The 22,488-nt window shown below is 44.1% G+C and overlaps 1 protein-coding gene across 1 annotated transcript in view; it reads left to right on the top strand.

Annotated features, from left to right (window-relative positions):
* HS2ST1 (heparan sulfate 2-O-sulfotransferase 1) overlaps nucleotides 1-20,330 on the top strand; it is a 140,195-nt gene extending 119,865 nt beyond the window's left edge. Inside the window, exons 6-7 of the mRNA XM_069737520.1 lie at nucleotides 17,055-17,212; nucleotides 19,436-20,330. Coding sequence (XP_069593621.1) covers nucleotides 17,055-17,212; nucleotides 19,436-19,662 — 385 coding nt within the window. The 3' untranslated portion in view covers nucleotides 19,663-20,330. The remainder of the gene's footprint in view (nucleotides 1-17,054; nucleotides 17,213-19,435) is intronic.
* The last annotated feature ends 2,158 nt before the right edge of the window (nucleotides 20,331-22,488 follow it).

Consider the following 22,488-nt stretch of genomic DNA (forward strand, 5'->3'; position numbering starts at 1 on the left):
CACATCAGCAAATCTCTGCCGGCTCTTGTGTCTGTGAGCCGGAGATATCACACACATGTCCTGTCCTAAAGGATTGGACATGAGTGCGGTACGTGACGCTTCTGCATGTGGGTAGCAGGATATCCAGGGAGGTGAGGACGCCGGCCGGTTCAAAAAGATAAAAAGCCTTATTTTTCCATTGACCTTTTACCAGTGTTTCTCTAAACTTTTTTTTTTTTTTAATTTATTCACCATCACCCTATATAGACTTGTCACATTTGGGGCCCAAAAAAAGCACACAATTTTTTTTTCTAATTTTATTTACTTCTTTTTTTTTTATTGTCTGGTTTTTTTGGGGCCCCAAATGTGACAAGTCTATATAGGGGGATGGTAAATAAATGATATATAAAATTTTAAATATAAAAAGTGCGTGTAGCAGACCTGGTTGCTGCGGAGGTGCTGCCTAACATCCCTTTTGTGTCCGTTTCTTCTTTTTTTTTTTTTTTTGTCTGAATTATTGAATTTTCTGACAATAGAAGTGGGTGAAGAGCTGTATACCTGACTTTTGTGTTGTATCCATAAGCCGAAAACCTTATGTAATTATTATTTTTACCTGCTACATAAGAATGTACAAAAATAAGGAGGATTAAAAGGGAATCTGTCGGCAGGTTTTTGCTATGTCAGCTGAAGACAGCATGCTGTAGGGCAGTGTTCCCCAACTCCGGTCCTCAAGAGCCACCAACAGGTCATGTTTTGAGGATTTCCTTAGTATTGCACAGGTCATTGAATGCTTGCCTGTCCAGGTGATGCAATTATCACCTGTGCAATACTAAGGAAATCCTGAAAACATGACCTGTTGGTGGCTCTTGAGGACCGGACTTGGGGAACACTGCTGTAGGGGATACAACACAGATCTCAGTGATGCCTCTGTTATTAAGCTCTGTGGTTTTGTTTGCCTGCGGTGATTGTTTTAGCACCAGGAAACTTATCATTGCTGTGACTCTAGAGCACAAGTCTCCTGGTTTGACACGCCCCCTCCTGTGACAGGCAGCTCACTGTCTATAGACATTGTATATAGAGAACCAGGTGTGGGCGGGGTTAGCTTCCTCAGCTCTGCTTCATTGCTAAATCTAAAAGCTTTGATTGTGAGCGGCTGCAACCAGTACCTCGTTGGATTCAGCTTCTCTTTGCCTACATTATGTTGCTCTCAGATGAGGTAGCAAAAATATGCTGACAGGTTTCCTTTAATCCTAGCGGCAGAGGGTTTGTGGCTCTGCATGTGATGTGGCGGTGTCCTGACAACGTGGCATGTTGTAGTATTTGGAAGCCTCTTGCCAGCCGCTGCGCAATACTCTCCAGTAGGAATTTTTGTATAACGACTCTTTTCCATGCCAGGTTTTTTTTTTTTTCAATGTTAATCCCTCTTTTCATTTACACGCTAATAAAGCCTAGACAATAAGAACAGATGGCATTAATTTACAGCTACCCATACTGGGGTCATGCTACTTTTTCAGCCTGTCTTAATTAAATTCACAAGTGCCATGGTTCACACAACTGCGCTATTGTCTCTGCATGGGCACATGAGCATGGGGCTGCGATGTGCTGTCTCGTGCTCTTGTTGCAAATGCGTGGGGCATATTCTGACTGTAATAAAATAATAATAATTTCTAGATGCCCCCAAGAAATGACATTACGGAATCTGTGAAAATGTAGCTTACGTCGGACACCATACATAAAGCTCAATTGTGCTTGTCGCAGTTATTGGGGCTTGTGTAGAATTGCTACTACAGTAGTCGCTCAGCAGCGTGTCAATTTTTAAGGGTCTTGTAAGAACAATCAACTTTGCAATTTACCCCTTATTAAAAGTTCTCTTTGTTCCCAATACTATAAGGATTTTTAATTCTATAGTTTACTGCTGGTTTCCTAGGTTACGGGCCACCTTTGTAGTCTGAGTGGTTGGTTACCTAGGTACAGAGTGCTTACTGCAAGCAGGCACTATGAAGTACAGCCTGCAAGCGTTGCTATAATGCTGGATCCGGCCAGTAAAGCTGCCTCTGTAAGCAACCTGGGAGAATACACTGCTCTGACGACTGGCACGACCATGCTACTGGTCTGAGTTATCAGTCTTAAAGAGCGCACTTCCCCCAGCAAGCGGGAAGCCATGAGGCAGAGGAGCGGTGCGCACCTAAACAAAGGAAATGATTCTACCCTTTTCGAAGACGGTGTTGCTGCCAGAGGTAACACTGACGCTTTTCTCCTGGATAAGGATCCCTTGTGAGATTGCGCTCACTAACGCGTTGGGAATACTCCCTTAGCACGGGATTTAAGCACTCAGGCACGGTTTCTCCACGTAAACAGTCTTATTCAGTTTATTAGACATCATAAACCATAACACAAACAGGTCATTACAGTTCGTTTTATATACGTCAATGGAACACTTTAACCGCCGACAGTCTGTTCCAATGGCAGATCCGTCTCTGCCCGTAACCCCTTGGAGTTACCTTACAGGAGCTTCGGCTCCACACACTGACTCCTGCCAGTGCTGGTTCACAAGGGGAAAACTGCCTCGCTGGGATCACCGTCCTTGTGACCAGCGCACCTCGGATAGCCCAGACTCGCAGTAGGAACTGTAGCTTCCCCAACACAGAAGCCGTCTCAGGCTCTGTAGATGCAGCCTCTCCGTGCGCTTTCAGGAAGTCCAGTCACAGGCACTTCCAACACACAGGCCATCAGTCCATGGTCTCACCCGGTGCTTGCAGGACTCCAGTCCACTCCAGGAGAATCGAACACCCTGACCATTCCAGGACTCACACTCTCACCAGGTGCTTGCAGGAAACCAGTCCATCCCAGGACAATCCAACACCATGAGCATTCAGGTCCACAGTCTTTGTAAGTGTTTCCATAATGTCTCCACTCTCAGGAGACTCCAACACAGACCTGACCTTACACATGGAAAATACAGATCCAAACACTTTCCTCCTGTGACCAAACCCTGGTCACATTATGTACCTTGTAACCACACCCTCTGGTGAGGTATGGACCACATGGGCTGGTCACGGGATCCTGACATCACTGCAGGTCCTCAAACATCTGCACTTCCCACAGGAAAAAGGGGTACAGTGAGCACCCTCACCCAGTGGTGAGGTATGTGGGTATCCAGACCCTCCCATCTCATAGCTACCCGCAACCCGGACCCAAATGCACTAAACAACATCTTAGTGCTTATGTGCACCAAAGACTAAATACTCCGGGTTGCATTGCAGGGAGCAGGTCTCCATATCCAGGGAGGCTTACAGTGCAGAAGACCACCTCCTCTGTGACACATACCGGCCATTCACCACATTGCCAGACTCTGTCTCACTATCCCCATTACGCCTCTATGCGTGTCCTGAGGCGCACATACAGCGCCCCCTAGCTGTAACTGGGGGCACTGCATCACACCTTCTTATGGGAAAGTTCATCAGCAGCCATTGATCCGTAATTTAGCCCCTTCCTTACACATCCAAATTTCATTTTGTGCTTTAACTTTTTCTCTCCTTCTTTTAAAAGGTGTGTTATATTTTCCTCTTGAATTAGACACATGAGGGTGTGAGCTTTGCGGGACTAGTGGTAGTTTTGAATGACCACATTCATTTTGCCATATACGGTAGGAAGTGGAAAAAAAATTCCAAGTGAAGTGAGGACTTTTTTTTTTTTAATCATCAAGCTGGGTTTTCTTATGAAGGCCATTTTGAAGTACAGATTATTAATTTTTTTTTTTCATCTGGAAAATGTGTGGTGGTGAGATAGGCTTGGCCTCCTAGGAGGATCAAGACGGCTGCGAAGATGGTCTTTAGAAGGCCCCCAGTGGCTATGACAACTCATCGGCACACCTCAATCACATCACAGTGGGCCATCCAGATCCAGTACATGCCCACACGGCATCCCATCCATTTCTATGCCTTGGTCAGTGATGAACTATTTTAATACCGCTGTGAAACAGCAGTGATCGCGGCTAGCTGTTACATGCAGATGCCACCTGTATAATTCGGCCGGCATCTGCTGGTTATGGTGCAGGTTCAGCTTGTGAGCCCGCTCCGTTAATGCGGTCCTGACATAAGACATACTAATCAAATTGGTAGGTGCTTCACCCAAAGAAATAGATAGCATCCAGCTGTACCAAGGCCTGCTGTCTGATGAAGGGTCATCACCTGAAACGTTAACCTATTACTAACTGTGGTGTAACCAATGGCTATGAAATACTGACCATACATCCTATCTGAAGCTTCTCCCAGTGCCTTTAGGAGTGCGGTTCCTTCACTCTGTCTACTATAAGACGTAGTATTACATCCTACATCGTACAGAATCCTTTACACTTGCTTCCTCCTTGAACCCTTTCTTAGGTTGGCTTGCCAATGATTTGATTGATATATATTTATATAATATAATTTGTTTTGTTTGTTTTTTTTGTGACGTATTTTAGGATTTTCATCATTTTTTGCATCAGAACCTATCCTGTCGCTAAGCAACTACATAGACTACTATAGTATTGAAACATTGTTTCAAGAAAAATTCTACAAAACACACAGGCATTTTTTAATTTTTTTTTGCGAATATGCTAGAAACTAGTTGTGGGAAAAGATCAGGCAGATAACCTAGCCCTATTATCCGGGTAATTGGCGCTCCATGGTCTGTGGCGCACGCACAGTTGTGCTGCTTATTTATTGGCTTGTATGAGCTAAAAGGAAAGAGAATATTGCCGCCCAAGAATAAAGGGTTCACACTGTAAACGAAGCTATACAAGCTTTGGGGAGCGGATTTTTAGATTCAACATACATTTTATTTTGTGATCACTTTTTTTTTTTTCAACAAATTTCCTTCTTGCAGTCCAAAATGTGGTTACTTATACAGCTCTGGCAAAAACGAAAAGACCACTGCATGGTTTTATAAAAATCAGCTTCTCTACATGTCTGACAGCCATTCCATTCCAGTGTCAGTTGAATTCCAACCGGAGTACACCTCATTCTACTTAATGTGCTTCTGATTAGGTGATCACTTGAACCAAGTCTTACTTAACGAAGGAAAGTATAAAGAACACTGCTGTGGTGTTCACAATCCTCCTCCAATAGGACAAGCTGGATGGCAAAGCAAGTGCTAGTAATATCCTGAAAGTAATAAGAATTAAAAAATAACTTTTAACCATGCCAGAGGAGTTGAAAAGACAAGTCTTGAGTGAGGAAAAGAAAGGCTCAATTCTGGCTTTACTAGCAGAGGGACACAGTGAGCGTCATGTTGCCTCAATCCTCAAAATTTCTAAGACGGCAGTCCATTACAACAAGGTCAAGCAGCAGACATTGGGGACAACAAAGCTACAGACCGGTAGAGGGGAAAACGACTCTCCACTGACCGGGATGACCATCATCTTATTCGAATATCACTCAGCAACCGCAGGATGACATCAAGTGACCTACAAAAGGAATGGCAAATGGCAGCTGGGGTGAAGGGCACGGTAAGAACAGTTCGTAACAGGCTCCTAAAGGCAGGGCTCAAGTCATGTAAAGCTAGACAAAAAGCCATTTATCAATGAGAAGCAAAGGAGAGCCAGACTGAAGTTTGCCAAAGACCATAAGGATTGGACAATAGAGGACTGGTGTAAGGTAATCTTCTCTGATGAGTCTAATTTTCAGCTTTGCCCAACACCTGGTCATCCAATGGTTAGACGGAGACCTGGAGAGATGTACAAGCCACAGTGACTTGCACCCACTGTGAAATTTCGTGGAGGATCGGTGATTATCTGGGGATGCTTCAGCAAGGCTGGAAGAGGGCAGGTTAATCTTTACAAAGGACATATGAATCAAGCCACATACAAGGTTATTCTGGAAAAACAATTGATTCCTTCTGCTCAGGCAATGTTCCCCAACTCTGAGGACTGTTTTTTTCCAGCAGGACAATGCGCCATGCCACACAGCTAGGTCAATCAAGGTGTGGATGAAGGACCACCACATCAAATCAGTGTCATGGCCAGCCCAATCTCCAGACCTGAACCCCATTGAAAACCTTTGGAATGTAATCAAGAGGAAGATGGATAGTCACAAGCCATCAAACAAAGAAGAACTGCTTACATTTTTGTACCAGGATTGGCATAAGGTCACCCAGAAACAGTGTGAAAGACTGGTGGAAAGCATGCCAAGACACATGAAAGCTGAGATTAAAAATCATGGTTATTCCACAAAATATTGATTTCTTCCCAAGTTAAAAATTGGTATTGTTGTTTCTAAATTATTCTGAACTTGTTTTGTTTTGCATTATTTGAGGTCTGCAAGCAATGTATTTTTTTGTTATTTTGACCATTTCTCATTTTCAGAAAATAAATACAAAATTTATTGCTTGGAACTTCGGAGAAATGTTGTCCTTTTTATAGAATAAAAGAACAATTTACATTTTACTCAAAAATATACCTATAAAGAGAAAAATCAGACAAACTGAACATTTTGCAGTGGTCTCTTAATTTGTGCCATATCTGTATATGACAACCTCACAGATCAAAGTAGAAGAAAATATACTACAACCCATGCATTAAAAACAATGTGGGGGACAAAAACAAGGAGTTAAAGGGACGTAAAGAGGCAAATGGACAAAGTCACCTCTTAGCCAATCACTAGCTAGGGCGTGTCACTGCTGGGTGCGCTGATTGGCTTAGTGGGCATTTCCAACCATTTCCAGTAAGCTGAGAGGGGGAGACCAGTGGGCATCGGGTAGGTGCCAGAAGAGGACCTGCGGGGAATCGGAAAGGGAGAGTATGATTTATTTTAATGCAGCTTAAGCAATTTGAAAAATAAATGCTGTTCCCCTTTTTTTATGTTTTTTTTATGTTTGGTATGTTTTTAAAAATTTTTGCAAATGAGCGTGAATTCCGTTGAAACCCTTAATTCCACACAGATCGATGCATCATTACATCAGGAGCCGAATGTAACACTTCAAGTAATCAACATGAAGCGGTGTAAAATCAAGTCCTATCTTTTCCAGGCTGGGAATTCACTAATTAGCTGAAACTCGCTGTAAACAGACAGCAGGATATTGAGTAAAAGTGTTAAAATGTCATCAAATATTTATGAGACGATCAAGGTCTCATAAGACTTTCAGCAAATACGTGGTCTGCAGCATGCCGAGTATTGAGCAGCCTGCCTGCTCCTCTAATCACAGGTATCAGTGATGGACCATTATGTAGTACTAGATGGTGGCCCGATTCTAACGCATCGGGTATTCTAGAATATGTATGTATATAGCAGCCACATAGTATATAGCACAGGCCACGTAGTATATAGGAGCCATGTAGTATATAGCAGACAAATACTACGTGGCCTGTGCTATATACTATGTGGCTGCTATATACATACATATTGTAGAATACCCGATGCGTTAATACAGGCCACGCAATATATAACAGTGGCCACACAGTATATAACACAGCCCACGCAGTATATAGCAGCCACACAGTATATAACACAGCCACGTACTATATAACACAGCCCACACAGTATATAGCAGCCACACAGTATATAACACAGGTGACGTACTATATAACACTGGCCTCTTAATATATAGCAGCCACGTAGTATATAACACTGCCCACACAGTATGTAACAGTGGCCACGTAATATATTGGACAGCCCACGGAGTAGGCCTGGGGCTTTTATTTCGTCCTGGTTCCAGCTCGGTGTGTTTTCTTGCCCTGCATTTCAGTGGTAAGTCCTGCGCAAACCATGCATGGAGACATTTAACTTATTATTACGGCGGTGACTTGCCGCTCTGCTACTGCCAGTATTCTGACTATGTCAGACTGGTTACATCATTAGGGGCATATCAAACACCGGTGGATACTTGTTTCCTCTTATATCATCCTTGTGCACTTTATTGGTATTTATATGTGTAATGTTATTCCTTGTTACTATGTATGACTCTTTTTTGATACCGCAATAAATAGTATATACCCGTTATACTCCTTTTTCTCCTTGTTGTTCAGCTCTAGTATGGAGTGGGTTGCCTTGTTTCCAGGCTTTGGGCTCTTTTTCACTATTTAGTGCTAACAGCCCAGTTTTTTCCTTTATCTAATATGTGGTCTGGTTTCGTTGTAGTACTTGAGGACTAGTAAACCTGCTGCCGCATAGTCCTCCATATTTATAAGCTCTGTATAACCCCCGCCCCCACCACTGATTGGCAGCTTTCTGCCTATCAGAAAAGCGTACGCAGTAATCTGCCAATCAGTGGTGGGGGTGTGGTTAAACAGAGCTTATAAATATGGAGGACTACACAGCATCGGGTTTACTAGTTCTCTAGGCATAATCTCCTGCTGATAAACTAGTGATTTATCAAGCAGCCCAGTAAGTGACACATCGCTGGAATCAGGGTCTCTGCCAATGCGTGATGCTGCTCTCAGATTAGGTAGAAGAACCTGGTGACAGATTCCTTCTAATTACCATTTGTTGTGGCCATCATACGGTATTTGTTTTTGACACAGTTGTGCAGAAAGTATTCTACCTAATATCTCCTCATCCGTTCTCCATAGATTACTGTGAAGATTGAGTCGATTTTATGGCTCCATAGCTGCTGCTTTATTACTTGGGCTTCTCAAATAATTTGTTGAAGAAAAAGCTATAAAACCGCTCTTGTGGTCCTAGGTGTCACTAAAGATGTTATTGCAATGTAGATAGTAGATTTGGGGAATATTTTAATTGCTCCCACTGACACTAAACTTTATACATTTTATGACGAAAAAAAAAGTTTTTTTTCTATCTATCCTGCTATTTCCTAAGCTATGTGGGATAGAAAGACTCAGCAGATAAAAGGTAAATGATAAAATTGGAGGATTTTTTAAAGGGGCAGGGAGGATCATAGACCCCAATCTGGAAAGCATTAGCCCACCCTAGCGTGTACATGCTGAGTGCTGACTCCTCAGACCAATACTCATTGAACTAATGAAGTAAAAGCCTTTCTCTTGCGAGTTCACTAGTTATATATGCACTGCGGCTGCTCTGTACGATTGGCCAAGCTGCTGTCCGGCAAGGCCGCATATCCCGGTACCGGTGTTGTGCTATTGGCCTGTAACATCCTGAATAACCACCATGGTTTGTGTCAGTACAGTGGCGGCTTATTAAGGTGAATCTGTCAGAAGGTTTTTGTTTGTTATCCGAGGACAGCATAATGTAGGGGTTAAAACACTGAATTCATCAATGTGTCACTTATTAAGCGGTTTGCTGTTTACATACAATGAAGGATTTATCACTAGGACATTATCATTGCTGTGACTAGCTGGCACATGACCAATTGTCAGACTCCGCCCCCTCATGTGATGGGCAGCTCACTGTTTATAGACTATGTTCACAGAGAGCCAGGGGTGGGACAGGGAAGCATTCTTGGCTCAGCTGAATTCTACAGATTGTCAAAACTGCTGCACCCAGTAAACTAAGTGATACATCGTTGGAATCAAGGTCTCTCTTCCTACATTATGCTGCTTTCAGATGTGGTAGCAAAAACCTGGTGACAGATTCCCTTTAACCCCTTCCCGACCCATGACGCCACGTAGGCGTCATGAAAGTCGGTGCCATTCCGACCCATGACGCCTATGCGGCGTCATGGAAAGATCGCGTCCCTGCAGATCGGGTGAAAGGGTTAACTCCCATTTCACCCGATCTGCAGGGACAGGGGGAGTGGTAGTTTAGCCCAGGGGGGGTGGCTTCACCCCCTCGTGGCTACGATCGCTCTGATTGGCTGTTGAAAGTGAAACTGCCAATCAGAGCGATTTGTAATATTTCACCCATTATAACGGGTGAAATATTACAATCCAGCCATGGCCGATGCTGAAATATCATCGGCCATGGCTGGAAATACTAGTGTGCCCCCACCCCACCCCTCCGATCGCCCCCCCACCCCCCCGATCTGGCCGGTACACTGCTCCGGCTCCCCTCCGTCCTGTGCTCCGCTCCCCCCCCGTGCTCGTGCCCGCTCCCCCCGTGCTCCAATCACCCCCCCGTGCTCCAATCACCCCCCCTGCACTCCGATCCACCCCCCCCCCGTGCTCCGTTCCACCCCCCCGTGCTCCATTCCAGCCCCCCCGTGCTCCGTTCCACGCCCCCCGCGCTCCGTTCCACCCCTCCCGCGCTCCGATTCCCCCCCCCCGTGCTCCGATCCCCCCCCCCCCGTGGTCCCCCCCCACCCTATCATACTTACCGATCCAGCCGTGGTCCCGTCCGTCTTCTCCCGGGCGCCGCCATCTTCCAAAATGGCGGGCGCATGCGCAGTGCGCCCGCCGAATCTGCCGGCCGGCAGATTCGTTCCAAAGTGCATTTTGATCACTGAGATATAATCTATCTCAGTGATCAAAATAAAAAAAATAATAAATGACCCCCCCCCCCCCCTTGTCACCCCCATAGGTAGGGACAATAAAAAAATAAAGAAATTTTTTTTTTTCCACTGTTAGAATAGGGTTAGGGTTAGGGGTAGGGTTAGGGTTAGGGGTAGGGTTAGGGTTAGGGGTAGGGTTAGGGGTAGGGGTAGGGCTAGGGGTAGGGTTAGGGGTAGGGTTAGGGTTAGGGCTAGGGTTAGGGTTAGGAATGTGCACACGTATTCTGGTCCTCTGCGGATTTTTCCGCTGCGGATTTGATAAATCCGCAGTGCTAAACCGCTGCGGATTTATGGCGGATTTACCGCGTTTTTTTCTGCGCATTTCACTGCGGTTTTACAATTGCGATTTTCTATTGGAGCAGTTGTAAAACCGCTGCGGAATCCGCACAAAGAAGTGACATGCTGCGGAATGTAAATCGCTGCGTTTCCGTGCAGTTTTTCCGCAGCATGTGTACAGCGATTTTTGTTTCCCATAGGTTTACATTGAACTGTACACTCATGGGAAACTGCTGCGGATCCGCAGCGTTTTCCGCAGCGTGTGCACATACCTTTAGAATTAGGCTATGTGCACATGGTGCGGATTTGGCTGAGGATTCGCAGCAGTGTTCCATCAGGTTTACAGTACCATGTAAACATATGAAAAACCAAATCCGCTGTGCCCATGGTGCGGAAAATACCGCGCGGGAACGCTGCGTTGTATTTTCCGCAGCATGTCAATTCTTTCTGCGGATTCCGCAGCGTTTTACACCTGTTCCTCAATAGGAATCCGCAGGTGAAATCCGCACAAAAAACACTGGAAATCCGCGGAAAATCCGCAGGTAAAACACAGTGCCTTTTACCTGCAGATTTTTCAAAAATGGTGCGGAAATATCTCACACGAATCCGCAACGTGGGCACATAGCCTTAGGGTTAGGGTTGGAATTAGGGTTGTGGTTATGGTTAGGGGTGTGTTGGGGTTAGGGTTGTGGTTAGGGGTGTGTTGCGGTTAGGGCTGTGATTAGGGTTATGGCTACAGTTGGGATTAGGGTTAGGGGTGTGTTGGGGTTAGTGTTGGAGGTAGAATTGAGGGGTTACCACTGTTTAGGCACATCAGGGGTCTCCAAACGCAACATGGCGCCACCATTGATTCCAGCCAATCTCGTATTCAAAAAGTCAAATGGTGCTCCCTCACTTCCGAGCCCTGACGTGTGCCCAAACAGTGGTTTACCCCCACATATGGGGTACCAGCATACTCAGGACAAACTGCGCAACAATTACTGGGGTCCAATTTCTCCTGTTACCCTTGTGAATCTAAAAAAATGCTTGCTAAAACATAATTTTTGAGGAAAGAAAAATGATTTTTTATTTTCACGGCTCTGCGTTGTAAACGTCTGTGAAGCACTTGGGGGTTCAAAGTGCTCACCACATATCTAGATAAGTTCCTTGGGGGGTCTAGTTTCTAAAATGGGGTCACTTGTGGGGGGTTTCTACTGTTTAGGCACACCAGGGGCTCTGCAAACGCAACGTGACACCCGCAGACCATTCCATCAAAGTCTGCATTTCAAAAGTCACTACTTCCCTTCTGAGCCCCGACGTGTGCCCAAACAGTGGTTTACCCCCACATATGGGGTATCGGCGTACTCAGGAGAAACTGGACAACAACTTTTGGGGTCCAATTTCTCCTGTAACCCTTGGGAAAATAAAAAATTCTGGGCTAAATAATTATTTTTGAGGAAAGAAAACGTATTTATTATTTTCACGGCTCTGCATTATAAACTTCTATGAAGCACTTGGGGGTTCAAAGTGCTCACCACACATCTAGATAAGTTCCTTTTAGGGTCTAGTTTCCAAAATGGGGTCACTTGTGGGGGGTTTCTACTGTTTAGGCACATCAGGGGCTCTGCAAACGCAACGTGACGCCCGCAGAGCATTCCATCAAAGTCTGCATTTCAAAACGTCACTACTTCAATTCCAAGCCCCGGCATGTGCCCAAACAGTAGTTTACCCCCACATATGGGGTATCACCGTACTCAGGAGAAACTGGACAACAAATATTGGGGTCAAATTTCTCCTGTTACCCTTGGGAAAATTAAAAAATTCTGGGCTAAATAATTATTTTTGAGGAAAGAAAACGTATTTATTATTTTCACGGCTCTGCATTATAAACTTCTATGAAGCACTTGGGGGTTCAAAGTGCTCACCACACATCTAGATAAGTCCCTTTGGGGGTCTAGTTTCCAAAATGGGGTCACTTGTGGGGGGTTTCTACTGTTAAGCCACATCAGGGGCTCTGCAAACGCAACGTGACGCACACAGAGCATTCCATCAAAGTCTGCATTTCAAAACGTCACTACTTCACTTCCGAGCCCCGGCATGTGCCCAAACAGTGGTTTACCCCCACATATGGGGTATCAGCGTACTCAGGAGAAACTGGACAACAACTTTTGGGGTCAAATTTCTCCTGTTACCCTTGGGAAAATAAAAAATTGCAGGCTAAAAGATCATTTTTGAGAAAATAATTTTTTTTTTTATTTTCATGGCTCTGCGTTATAAACTTCTGTGAAGCACTTGGGGGTTCAAAGTCCTCACCACACATCTAGATTAGTTCCTTTGGGGGTCTAGTTTCTAAAATGGTGTCATTTCTGGGGGATCTCCAATGTTTAGGCACACAGGGGCTCTCCAAACGTGACATGGTGTCCGCTAATGATTGGAGCTAATTTTCCATTTAAAAAGCCAAATGGCGTGCCATCCCTTCCGAGCCCTGCCGTGCGCCCAAACAGTGGTTTACCCCCACATATGGGGTTTCAGCGTACTCAGGACAAACTGGACAACAATATTTGGGGTCCAATTTCTCCTATTATCCTTGGCAAAATAGGAAATTCCAGGCTAAAAAATCATTTTTGAGGAAAGAAAAATTATTTTTTATTTTCATGGCTCTGCGTTATAAACTTCTGTGAAGCACCTGGGGGTTTAAAGTGCTCAATATGCATCTAGATAAGTTCCTTGGGGGGTCTAGTTTCCAAAATGGGGTCACTTGTGGGGGAGCTCCAATGTTTAGGCACACAGGGGCTCTCCAAACGCGACATGGTGTCCGCTAACAATTGGAGCTAATTTTCCATTCAAAAAGTCAAATGGCACGCCTTCTCTTCCGAGCCCTGCCGAGTGCCCAAACAGTGGTTTACCCCCACATATGAGGTATCGGCGTACTCGGGAGAAATTGCCCAACAAATTTTATGATCCATTTTATCCTACTGCCCATGTGAAAATGAGAAAATTGAGGCGAAAAGAATTTTTTTGTGAAAAAAAATTACTTTCTCATTTTTACAGATCAATTTGTGAAGCACCTGAGGGTTTAAAGTGCTCACTAGGCATCTAAATTAGTTCCTTGGGGGGTCTAGTTTCCAAAATGGGGTCACTTGTGGGGGAGCGCCAATGTTTAGGCACACAGGAGCTATCCAAACGCGACATGGTGTCCGCTAACGATGGAAATAATTTTTCATTCAAAAAGTCAAATGGCGCTCCTTCCCTTCCGAGCCTTACCATGTGCCCAAACAGTGGTTTACCTCCACATATGAGATATCAGCGTACTCAGGAGAAATTGCCCAACACATTTTAGGATCCATTTTATCCTGTTGCCCATGTGAAAATGAAAAAATTGAGGCTAAAAGAATTTTTTTGTGAAAAAAAAGTACTTTTTCATTTTTACGGATCAATTTGTGAAGCACCTGGGGGTTCAAAGTGCTCACTATGCATCTAGATAAGTTCCTTGGGGCGTCTAGTTTCCAAAATGGGGTCACGTGTGGGGGAGCTCCAATTTTTAGGCACACGGGGGCTCTCCAAACGTGACATGGTGTCCGCTAAAGAGTGGAGCCAATTTTTGATTCAAAAAGTCAAATGGCGCTCCTTCCCTTCCAAGCCCTGCCGTGCGCCAAAACAGTGGTTTACCCCCACATATGAGGTATCAGCGTACTCAGGACAAATTGGACAACAACGTTCGTGGTTCAGTTTCTCCTTTTACCATTGGGAAAATAAAAAAATTGTTGCTAAAAGATAATTTTTGTGACTAAAAAGTTAAATGTTCATTTTTTCCTTCCATGTTGCTTCTGCTGCTGTGAAGCACCTGAAGGGTTAATAAACTTCTTGAATGTGGTTTTGAGTACCTTGAGGGGTGCAGTTTTTAGAATGGTGTCACTTTTGGGTATTTTCAGCCATATAGACCCCTCAAACTGACTTCAAATGTGAGGTGGTCCCTAAAAAAAATGGTTTTGTAAATTTCGTTGTAAAAATGACAAATCGCTGGTCGAATTTTAACCCTTATAACTTCCTAACAAAAAAAAATTTTGTTTCCAAAATTGTGCTGATGTAAAGTAAACATGTGGGAAATGTTATTTATTAACTATTTTGTGTCACATATCTCTCTGGTTTAACAGAATAAAAATTCAAAATGTGAAAATTGCGAAATTTTCAAAATTTTCGCCAAATTTCCGTGTTTATCACAAATAAATGCAGAATTTATTGACCTAAATTTACCACTAACATGAAGCCCAATATGTCACGAAAAAACAATCTCAGAACCGCTAGGATCCGTTGAAGCGTTCCTGAGTTATTACCTCATAAAGGGACACTGGTCAGAATTGCAAAAAACGGCAAGGTCTTTAAGGTCAAAATAGGCTGGGTCTTGAAGGGGTTAAAGTAGCAACGAACTAAATTGTAAATCCATAAGTCATGGTTTCTGAGATCCGCAACCAAATAAATGCACCGAATGGCCCTCAAAGCGTTCCTTTTCAGCAGTCACTAGGAGAATCAATCACTGCTCTTCTGTAGTCCTGGGGGTCTAGATAAGCTACATAGCAACAGAATCTGTCACCAAGGGTTTTCTACCTCATCGAGAGAGCAGAGTAAAATAGGAAGAGACCCTGATTCCAGAGACCCTGATACAGAGCTCAAAATGCTGCCGCCGTCCACACCTCAGCTCTCATGGTACATTGGCGATTGACAGTGAGCTGCTAATCGGTGCTGGGGATGGAGATGGACCAGGTCTCATCATGGGGCACCTATTCCAGGGCAGTGATAATATCCTGCTGATAAAACACTCATTGTATAGAAACGGCACACAGCCTAGTAAGTGACACACCGCTGAAATCAGTGCTTCAACCCCTACCTCATTCAGCCCACAGATTACTTAGATAAAAATCTGCTGACCTGTTCCTTTCATAAGGAGGTCCTTTGTGCCTCCCTGGTTTCTCCGCCATCTCCTTGAGGAGATTGTATCGGTCTATTGACACTTCTCTGTCCATTAGCTCCTATTTATTACTGCTGTTGTGTTTCTGGACTAAGTAATTGTGCTTCAGAAGATCTGACTAATATGTCATCATGCTTTCCATACATTAATGCCTGGCGCTGACGATTGTGTAGGTTTTATGGCTCCGTAGCTGCGGCTTTACTACTCGCGCTTTTTGTTTGTTGAAGAAGCTATAAAGCCATTATGGCGGTGCGAGGCGCCTCTGAAAATGTTATTCTAATGGTAACGACTTGTAGATGGTGGGTAAGGGGAATAAGGAGAATACTTTCATCGCTCCCTGAGACTAAACGTCTACATTTTGTGAATATAGTTTCACTTGCCATGATAAAATATCACTAAACGAATGTTTATTAGGGAGGAAGGCGACAGTCAGCAGATAATAAGTAAATGGCGGATTGTATGTATCATACAGGGATGGAGAACATCATCCCGACGGCCGATCAGCGGTGTTTTATAGGCTCTGTCACATGGCCCAATCTTTTCTGAGACCGGTCTGATGTACGAGATGTGAACTAACCTTGCTGTAAATCGATTCGCAGGTCCCGGCCCAGCAGCCAGGCGTGAAATCCCTTCTCCGGAGCCCTGAGACCCGCCGTCCAGCTCTCGGCATCCGCCGCTCTTCTTTTGATTAACTGGCCTGGTGTGACGCCATTCTTGCGGCACAACGTGCGTCACTCTAGAATGATGATATTGCGTGAGGCCGGCTGATAAAACCAAGGGCCGCGGATGCCGGGAGTTAGGAGGCGGTTTTAAGGGATCCAGTCCACGGCCAGAGATTACTGAACCTTTCATTGGGTCCTACAACTGAGCACCAGCTATAGTGAGAACCATATTGGATTTCGGAATTTGTTCTGCACCGCCATACTAGTGTCCACATTGTTCATGTTAAAACTCGAGCTCAAATGTCCATCTAGGTCAAAGATTTTGAGCATTTTTTTCTTATCACTAGATGCTTGTATGATATAGAGAAAGAAGAAGAAAAATCTCTGAAGTACGGTATTTATTTTTATGGGTATGTGCTCACGTTCAAAATTCTCAGCAGCAGAAGAAGCTGCTGGACATACTGATGTGTTGCCGGGAAACAAATCTGTGTACTATGAGCTTTTTTATATACTTTTTTTTTATTATTATTGCGTTTGTGTTTTTCTAATGCTTTGGAATGATTTTTAAATATGCCACATGTCAGTTCTTGTTTTTGCAGAATTTTTCAAATTTGCAAGAGGGGTAAAAAAGCAACATGTGCATGAGATTTCAGGAGTGTCCTTCACATTTCTGCTACTAGGAAATGCTTCAGTTTTTGTGACAAAACTGTGCAGCAATTACTTAGCTTGTGCACATACCATAAGTGTTGTCATTTTTTCCTGTCCGCTGCCCTTTTCCAAAAAGAATGCCTATAACGGAGCTCTCATTTCAGGAATGTGGGGAGCAGATGGGCCCTGGACCAGGCCAAGTACAACCTGATTAATGAATACTTTCTGGTGGGAGTGACGGAGGAGCTGGAAGATTTTATCATGTTGCTGGAAGCTGCGTTACCTCGTTTCTTCAGAGGAGCCACAGAGTTATACCGATCAGGTACTGAGGCACCTTGTGATCCGTTGTCACAGTAAGAGATAAATCCACTGGACCGCACAGAAGTAAAACACATCTGTCCTTCAGAACCGCTGCACGTCCTGGTAATATTGTCTCAAGGAAGGTTCACCATTAAACACTTTCTGGGTGGCACAAAGACGTGTCTGACCTCTTGAGACCCACAAGATCACTCGTGTGTAATGGCGTGCCATGCCCTTTTATTGTATGACTTGAGATTCAAAGATCTTGAGACAGAAAATACAGGGGTACATCTTTGTTCTAGTGATTACCTCCCAACGACCACGTCAGAGTTGTCTCGGTGACATCAGAAGATGTTTGTCCATAGACCTGTGGTCAGGCTAGGCCTTGCATCTTTAATAAAGGTGTACCAAGGTGCCCGTTATCAACTCAAGTTCCAGCCCTCCCACAGGTCTAAGGACCTCACCTTTAAGCTTCATGTGTCACTAAAGCGGTCAGGTCCTTGGACCTGCTGCACCCATAATACAATCATGTTCCGGTCCGACCGCAGGTCTAAGGACCTCACCTTTAAGCTTCATGTGTCACTAAAGCGGTCAGGTCCTTGGACCTGCTGCACCCATAATACAATCATGTTCCGGTCCGACCGCAGGTCTAAGGACCTCACCTTAAGCTTCATGTGTCACTAAAGCGGTCAGGTCCTTGGACCTGCTACACCCATAATACGATCATGTTCCGGCCCGACCGTAGGTCTAAGGACCTGACCTGATGTCTTCATGGATCCCTATGAAGATGTCAGTTTTCAGATACATGTCCCATACTGATGACAGATCTCAGGACCCAATGTGGAGGCACAAATACGGCCGTAATAATCTCCGCTAAAGAAAATTTATGATCAGTCAAGCACTGCGTCTTTTTTATGGTATTTCTGAGATTTCCTGGATCCTGGCCATTAGAAAATCCATTTAAAAAAGACCTGTCCTCAAGTATTTAAAAATTAAAAAAAAAAAAAAAAAAATGTTTTCCCTTATTTTATTCCTGCTGTTCATCTAAGTATTCAGCTTTTTTCTTTTAGGCTGGGATCACACATACGCGAGATACGGCCGAGTCTCGCAGGTGAAAACCCAGCTCTGGCGCCGGCACTCCGGAGCGGAGCGTGCAGCTCCATGTATTGCTGTGCAACTGCACGCTCCGCTCCGGAGTGCCGGCGCCAGAGCTGGGTTTTCACCTGCGAGACACAGTTGTATCTCGCTTATGTGTGATCCCGGCCTTAAAGGGAACCTGTCACCAGAATAAAACACTATTAGCCTGCAGATATGATGTTATTAGTAGTTAATCTGCAGTTTTATATGGTTATTAACCTGCCTGGCACCTGCACTTACTTACCCGAACGCTGGGGGAGAAAATGAACATATAACCTTTATTTCCCCGGGAGCGTTCTGGTTTCAGTCATGGGGGAGGCATCGGCGCAGGTTCAGAATACAGAGCGCTGGATGTATCCCCCCTTCTGGGCCCTGATTGACACTGGCTCTGCATTAGGACCACCTGAATCTGTAATGGCGTCGCCCCTGTGACTGAAACCAGAGCGCTGGCGGGGGAATAAAATTCCATTTTCTCCCTGCAGCGTTTGGCTAAGTGCAGGCGCAGGGCAGGTTAGTAACGCTATTACCCTCATATCTGCAGGTTAATAGTGTTTTTGTGGTGACCGTTTCCACCATACAGGCTACACGTGCTGCATGTTGGTGTTGGTCCTGTGGGGTGGTGTGTCCTGGAGCCGTGGGGGCTCAGCTTTGTAGCATGGGTGCTGTAGGGCCCCGGTTGCCTGCCCTGCTGGTGCAGGATCACTGTGGCTTTGGATGGCACATGGCTTCACACCTGTAAGATCAGGGACCCACTGAGAGGTACGTCATAGCCGCAATAGATCAATCAATGAGTTTGAAACCTTTTTTTTTTTTAGCACAATAATAATAATAAAAAAAACACTTAATAAAAAATACCCAGATCTCTGGACCTTTATGGCAAGCTTAAAGTAAACATAAAAGCAGAATACTCAGGGGAACAAGGGGTATAAATTTTTTTTTTTAATCTGGCTATGTCTGACCTTTTGCAGGTCTTGGATTTGAGAGGAATATTATACCTATCTTTTGGTGATTTCTACTGCAATTGAATTACAAATAATTTTGTGTATTTTTATTATAATTTTCTAAGTTTCTGTATTTTTTTCTTTTTGTCTGCTTTCATGTGCAAAAGGTAAAAAATCTCACCTAAGAAAAACAACCGAGAAAAAGGCACCTTCCAAGGAGACGACTGCGAAACTTCAGCAGTCAGACATCTGGAAAATGGAGAATGAATTTTACGAGTTTGCACTCGAGCAGTTCCAGTTTGTCAGGGCGCACGCAGTACGAGAAAAAGATGGAGAACTGTACATTCTGTCACAGAACTTTTTCTATGAAAAAATCTATCCAAAGTCAAACTGAGGACACCGTGCGCTGTTAGTTTAATGGACGACACCTTTTGTTCATAAGACTTTAATTTCGGGCCTACAGACTAAATGACACTCTCGAGACGGATCATCGATGACTTCTTCTAAGGTTGTCCTCAGATGAGCCAGATCAAATGTTCACCACTAAGAAGACAAGACGTGAGCTGATCGTCGTCCTGTGCGGCTCGATCATACCAGTAAATGCAGGATGCGAGCTCTTAGCGCTATCAATATGGACACTGGACAGTCTGGAATAAACACTGTACAGACAGAACCAAACTGTTACTTTGTTTTAATTCAAGTGTTAAAAAATTTTTTTTTCCTTTTTTTCCTTTTTTCTTTTTTTTTTGTGTTCAGTCTAAACTTGCTATTGATTCTGTACTTTTCACCTGTGAATATTTCCACACATTGAGGAGCTGTATGTGACACGCTGCTGTGTAACTCGTCCATTCTTCCACCGGTGCTCAATTCGACTCGTGCCAGTTCACTGGCAGCGGCTAAAAAATGAAGGCAGTATTTTAGTAGTTTTTTAATTTTTTGTTTCTTGCCCTTTCATACATTTCCACGAAAGAATTGAAGAATAGGACATTTTTTATGAATATATGTATTGTATGGCTCTTGTTGAATTAAGAAAAAAAATAAAAAAATCTGTTAGATACTGTATTCAGAAATATTTATAACTGATGTGATCCATAATCTTTAAATACGCAATATTTTTGGAAATTTAGAGTAACATGCTTGTGGATTTACCAGCTACGTTCCAAAAATTGGCCAACGCATACATTAGTGTTTTAAAGGGGTCGTCCATCCTTAGCCCACAGGTCTGCAGTTACTCTGTGACTGCAGACTTGTGAATCCTCACATCGCGCACAATGTACGCCATGAGGATTCTCTGGTGCCGGGAGAGGCGGACACATGACCACAAGTATGTGATTTGTATACTCCAGCCACAATCCGACTAGACTTGTCAGGCCTCGCTCAGTACACTTGCATTGAGTGAGGCTGCTCCCATTTAGTCGGCATGTGACCACACGTATGCAAATCATATACTTGTGGTCATGTGCCCGCCTCTCCCGCCATCGGAGAATCCTCACAGCATGCAGTGTGCGTGATGTAAGGATTCACAAGTCTGCAGTCACAGAGGCTACAAATCTGCAGTCGCGCTAAGGCTGAACAACTCCTTTAAAAGGTAAATTGTACATTTATGGGCATATCCTTAGGATAGTAAATGTGGGTCCTACCAATGGGACTGACTTGTATTTTGGGAGCGGGGACCCAGTCGCAAGCTGCTGTCGGTGGTATGGTACTCAAAATTCAAGTATTCATGAATGGGAATGCTGTTGACCTCTCCCCTAACCAGAGCACATATTGGGGCCCGAATTCGAGAGATACGCAAGTCCCTGATATCTTGAAGATGCGGTATGTCATAAACATAAAATATGACAATGCTCCTTTTTCACATTTAAAAGGTTAATTAGTTCGCCTTCCCAGGTAAATACTCCAGTAATAGCAGCAGTCCTAGCGATATCCGGCACTCACATCTTCTTCAGAGAATTGCTTTATTGATCCAGCGTTTATAAAAGGCACAAAAAATGGTTGAACACAACAGCACAAAAATTAAAAAGGCAGAAAAGAAATATCCGCTGCGCAGCCTTGTTAGCCCAAATCGCAAAAAAATGTTGACGATGCTCTAAAGGGGTGTTTCAGCATTTTTCGATGTGTGCAGAGTAATTATCCTTTCTATATTTTTTATGGCCTTTTTAATATATCTGCTTGCAGTCACATCCCCTGTTTTTTTTTTTTTGTTTTTTTTTCTTAAGTGCCGGTAATAACCTATTGTTAGGAGGTTAGTCCCCTCAAATGTAAAGTGGACTCCTTGGCACAGACTGGCCGATGGAGCCAAGCCCCTGTTCGGTGCACCTTACCGTCTCCTTGTTTTGCACCTATCCATGCCTCCTTGTGCAGGGAGGGGAGGAGGTGTGCTGTGACAATCACCTTTTAACAATATCCTCGCACAGATCACAGTGTGTGCCTAGAAACCTCTCTCCTAAAAGGCAAGTCATTTCCAGACTATTTATGTTCTGCCAAAGTGGCTGCTGTAAAGCATGTGTCCAGGTAATGGCAGCTCAGGCAAGAGGACCACCCTGCATATTCAACTATCGTACATCAAAAAATCAGAAAATGTAAAGTTTCAGTAATTGGTTTTAATGAATAAAGAAAATGTATTGCCGCCTGTATTTTTTTAGGAGCAGACAAATTTAGCACTAAAAAAAAGTTATAGGGGCTGATTCATCAAAGCATTTATGCCATACAACTTGCATAACAGCTTTGAAAAGTCACAATTGTTGTGTAACTTAGCGTTGCTCAAAAATGTTGCGACTTTTGACATTTTCATACCAGCTTGAATCAGCTACTCTGAAATGGGAAAGGCTGGGGCATGGCTATGCTAGTCGGTCCATTTCCTCTAGTGTCATAACTGGAGTGGCATTTCTGAAGTGGCGCCTCTTAATGAATTTGGCGCTCCTCAGAAATGCTACTCCAGTCATGACATTTTTGAGGAATGGGACCGGTGGGTGTAGCCATGCCCGGACTCTTCCCATTTCAAGACTGGTGTAGCGTAAGTGTCTGCGACGCCAGTCTTGATGAATCGGTCTACCATTTTCGTGAAATAAGCCACAGATTATGATCAGTAATCACTTCTGGCCCGGAGGTAAACAATGCAGATAATCTGACTCATTCATGGAGAAATGCCAGCACAAAATGTAGGCAAACCGGGGCATCAGAATAAAGATGTCGCTTGTCTATATCATATGACCTCTTT

The sequence above is a fragment of the Ranitomeya imitator genome, chromosome 8 (genome assembly GCF_032444005.1).
Source record: "Ranitomeya imitator isolate aRanImi1 chromosome 8, aRanImi1.pri, whole genome shotgun sequence".
Taxonomy (NCBI): Eukaryota; Metazoa; Chordata; class Amphibia; order Anura; family Dendrobatidae; genus Ranitomeya; species Ranitomeya imitator.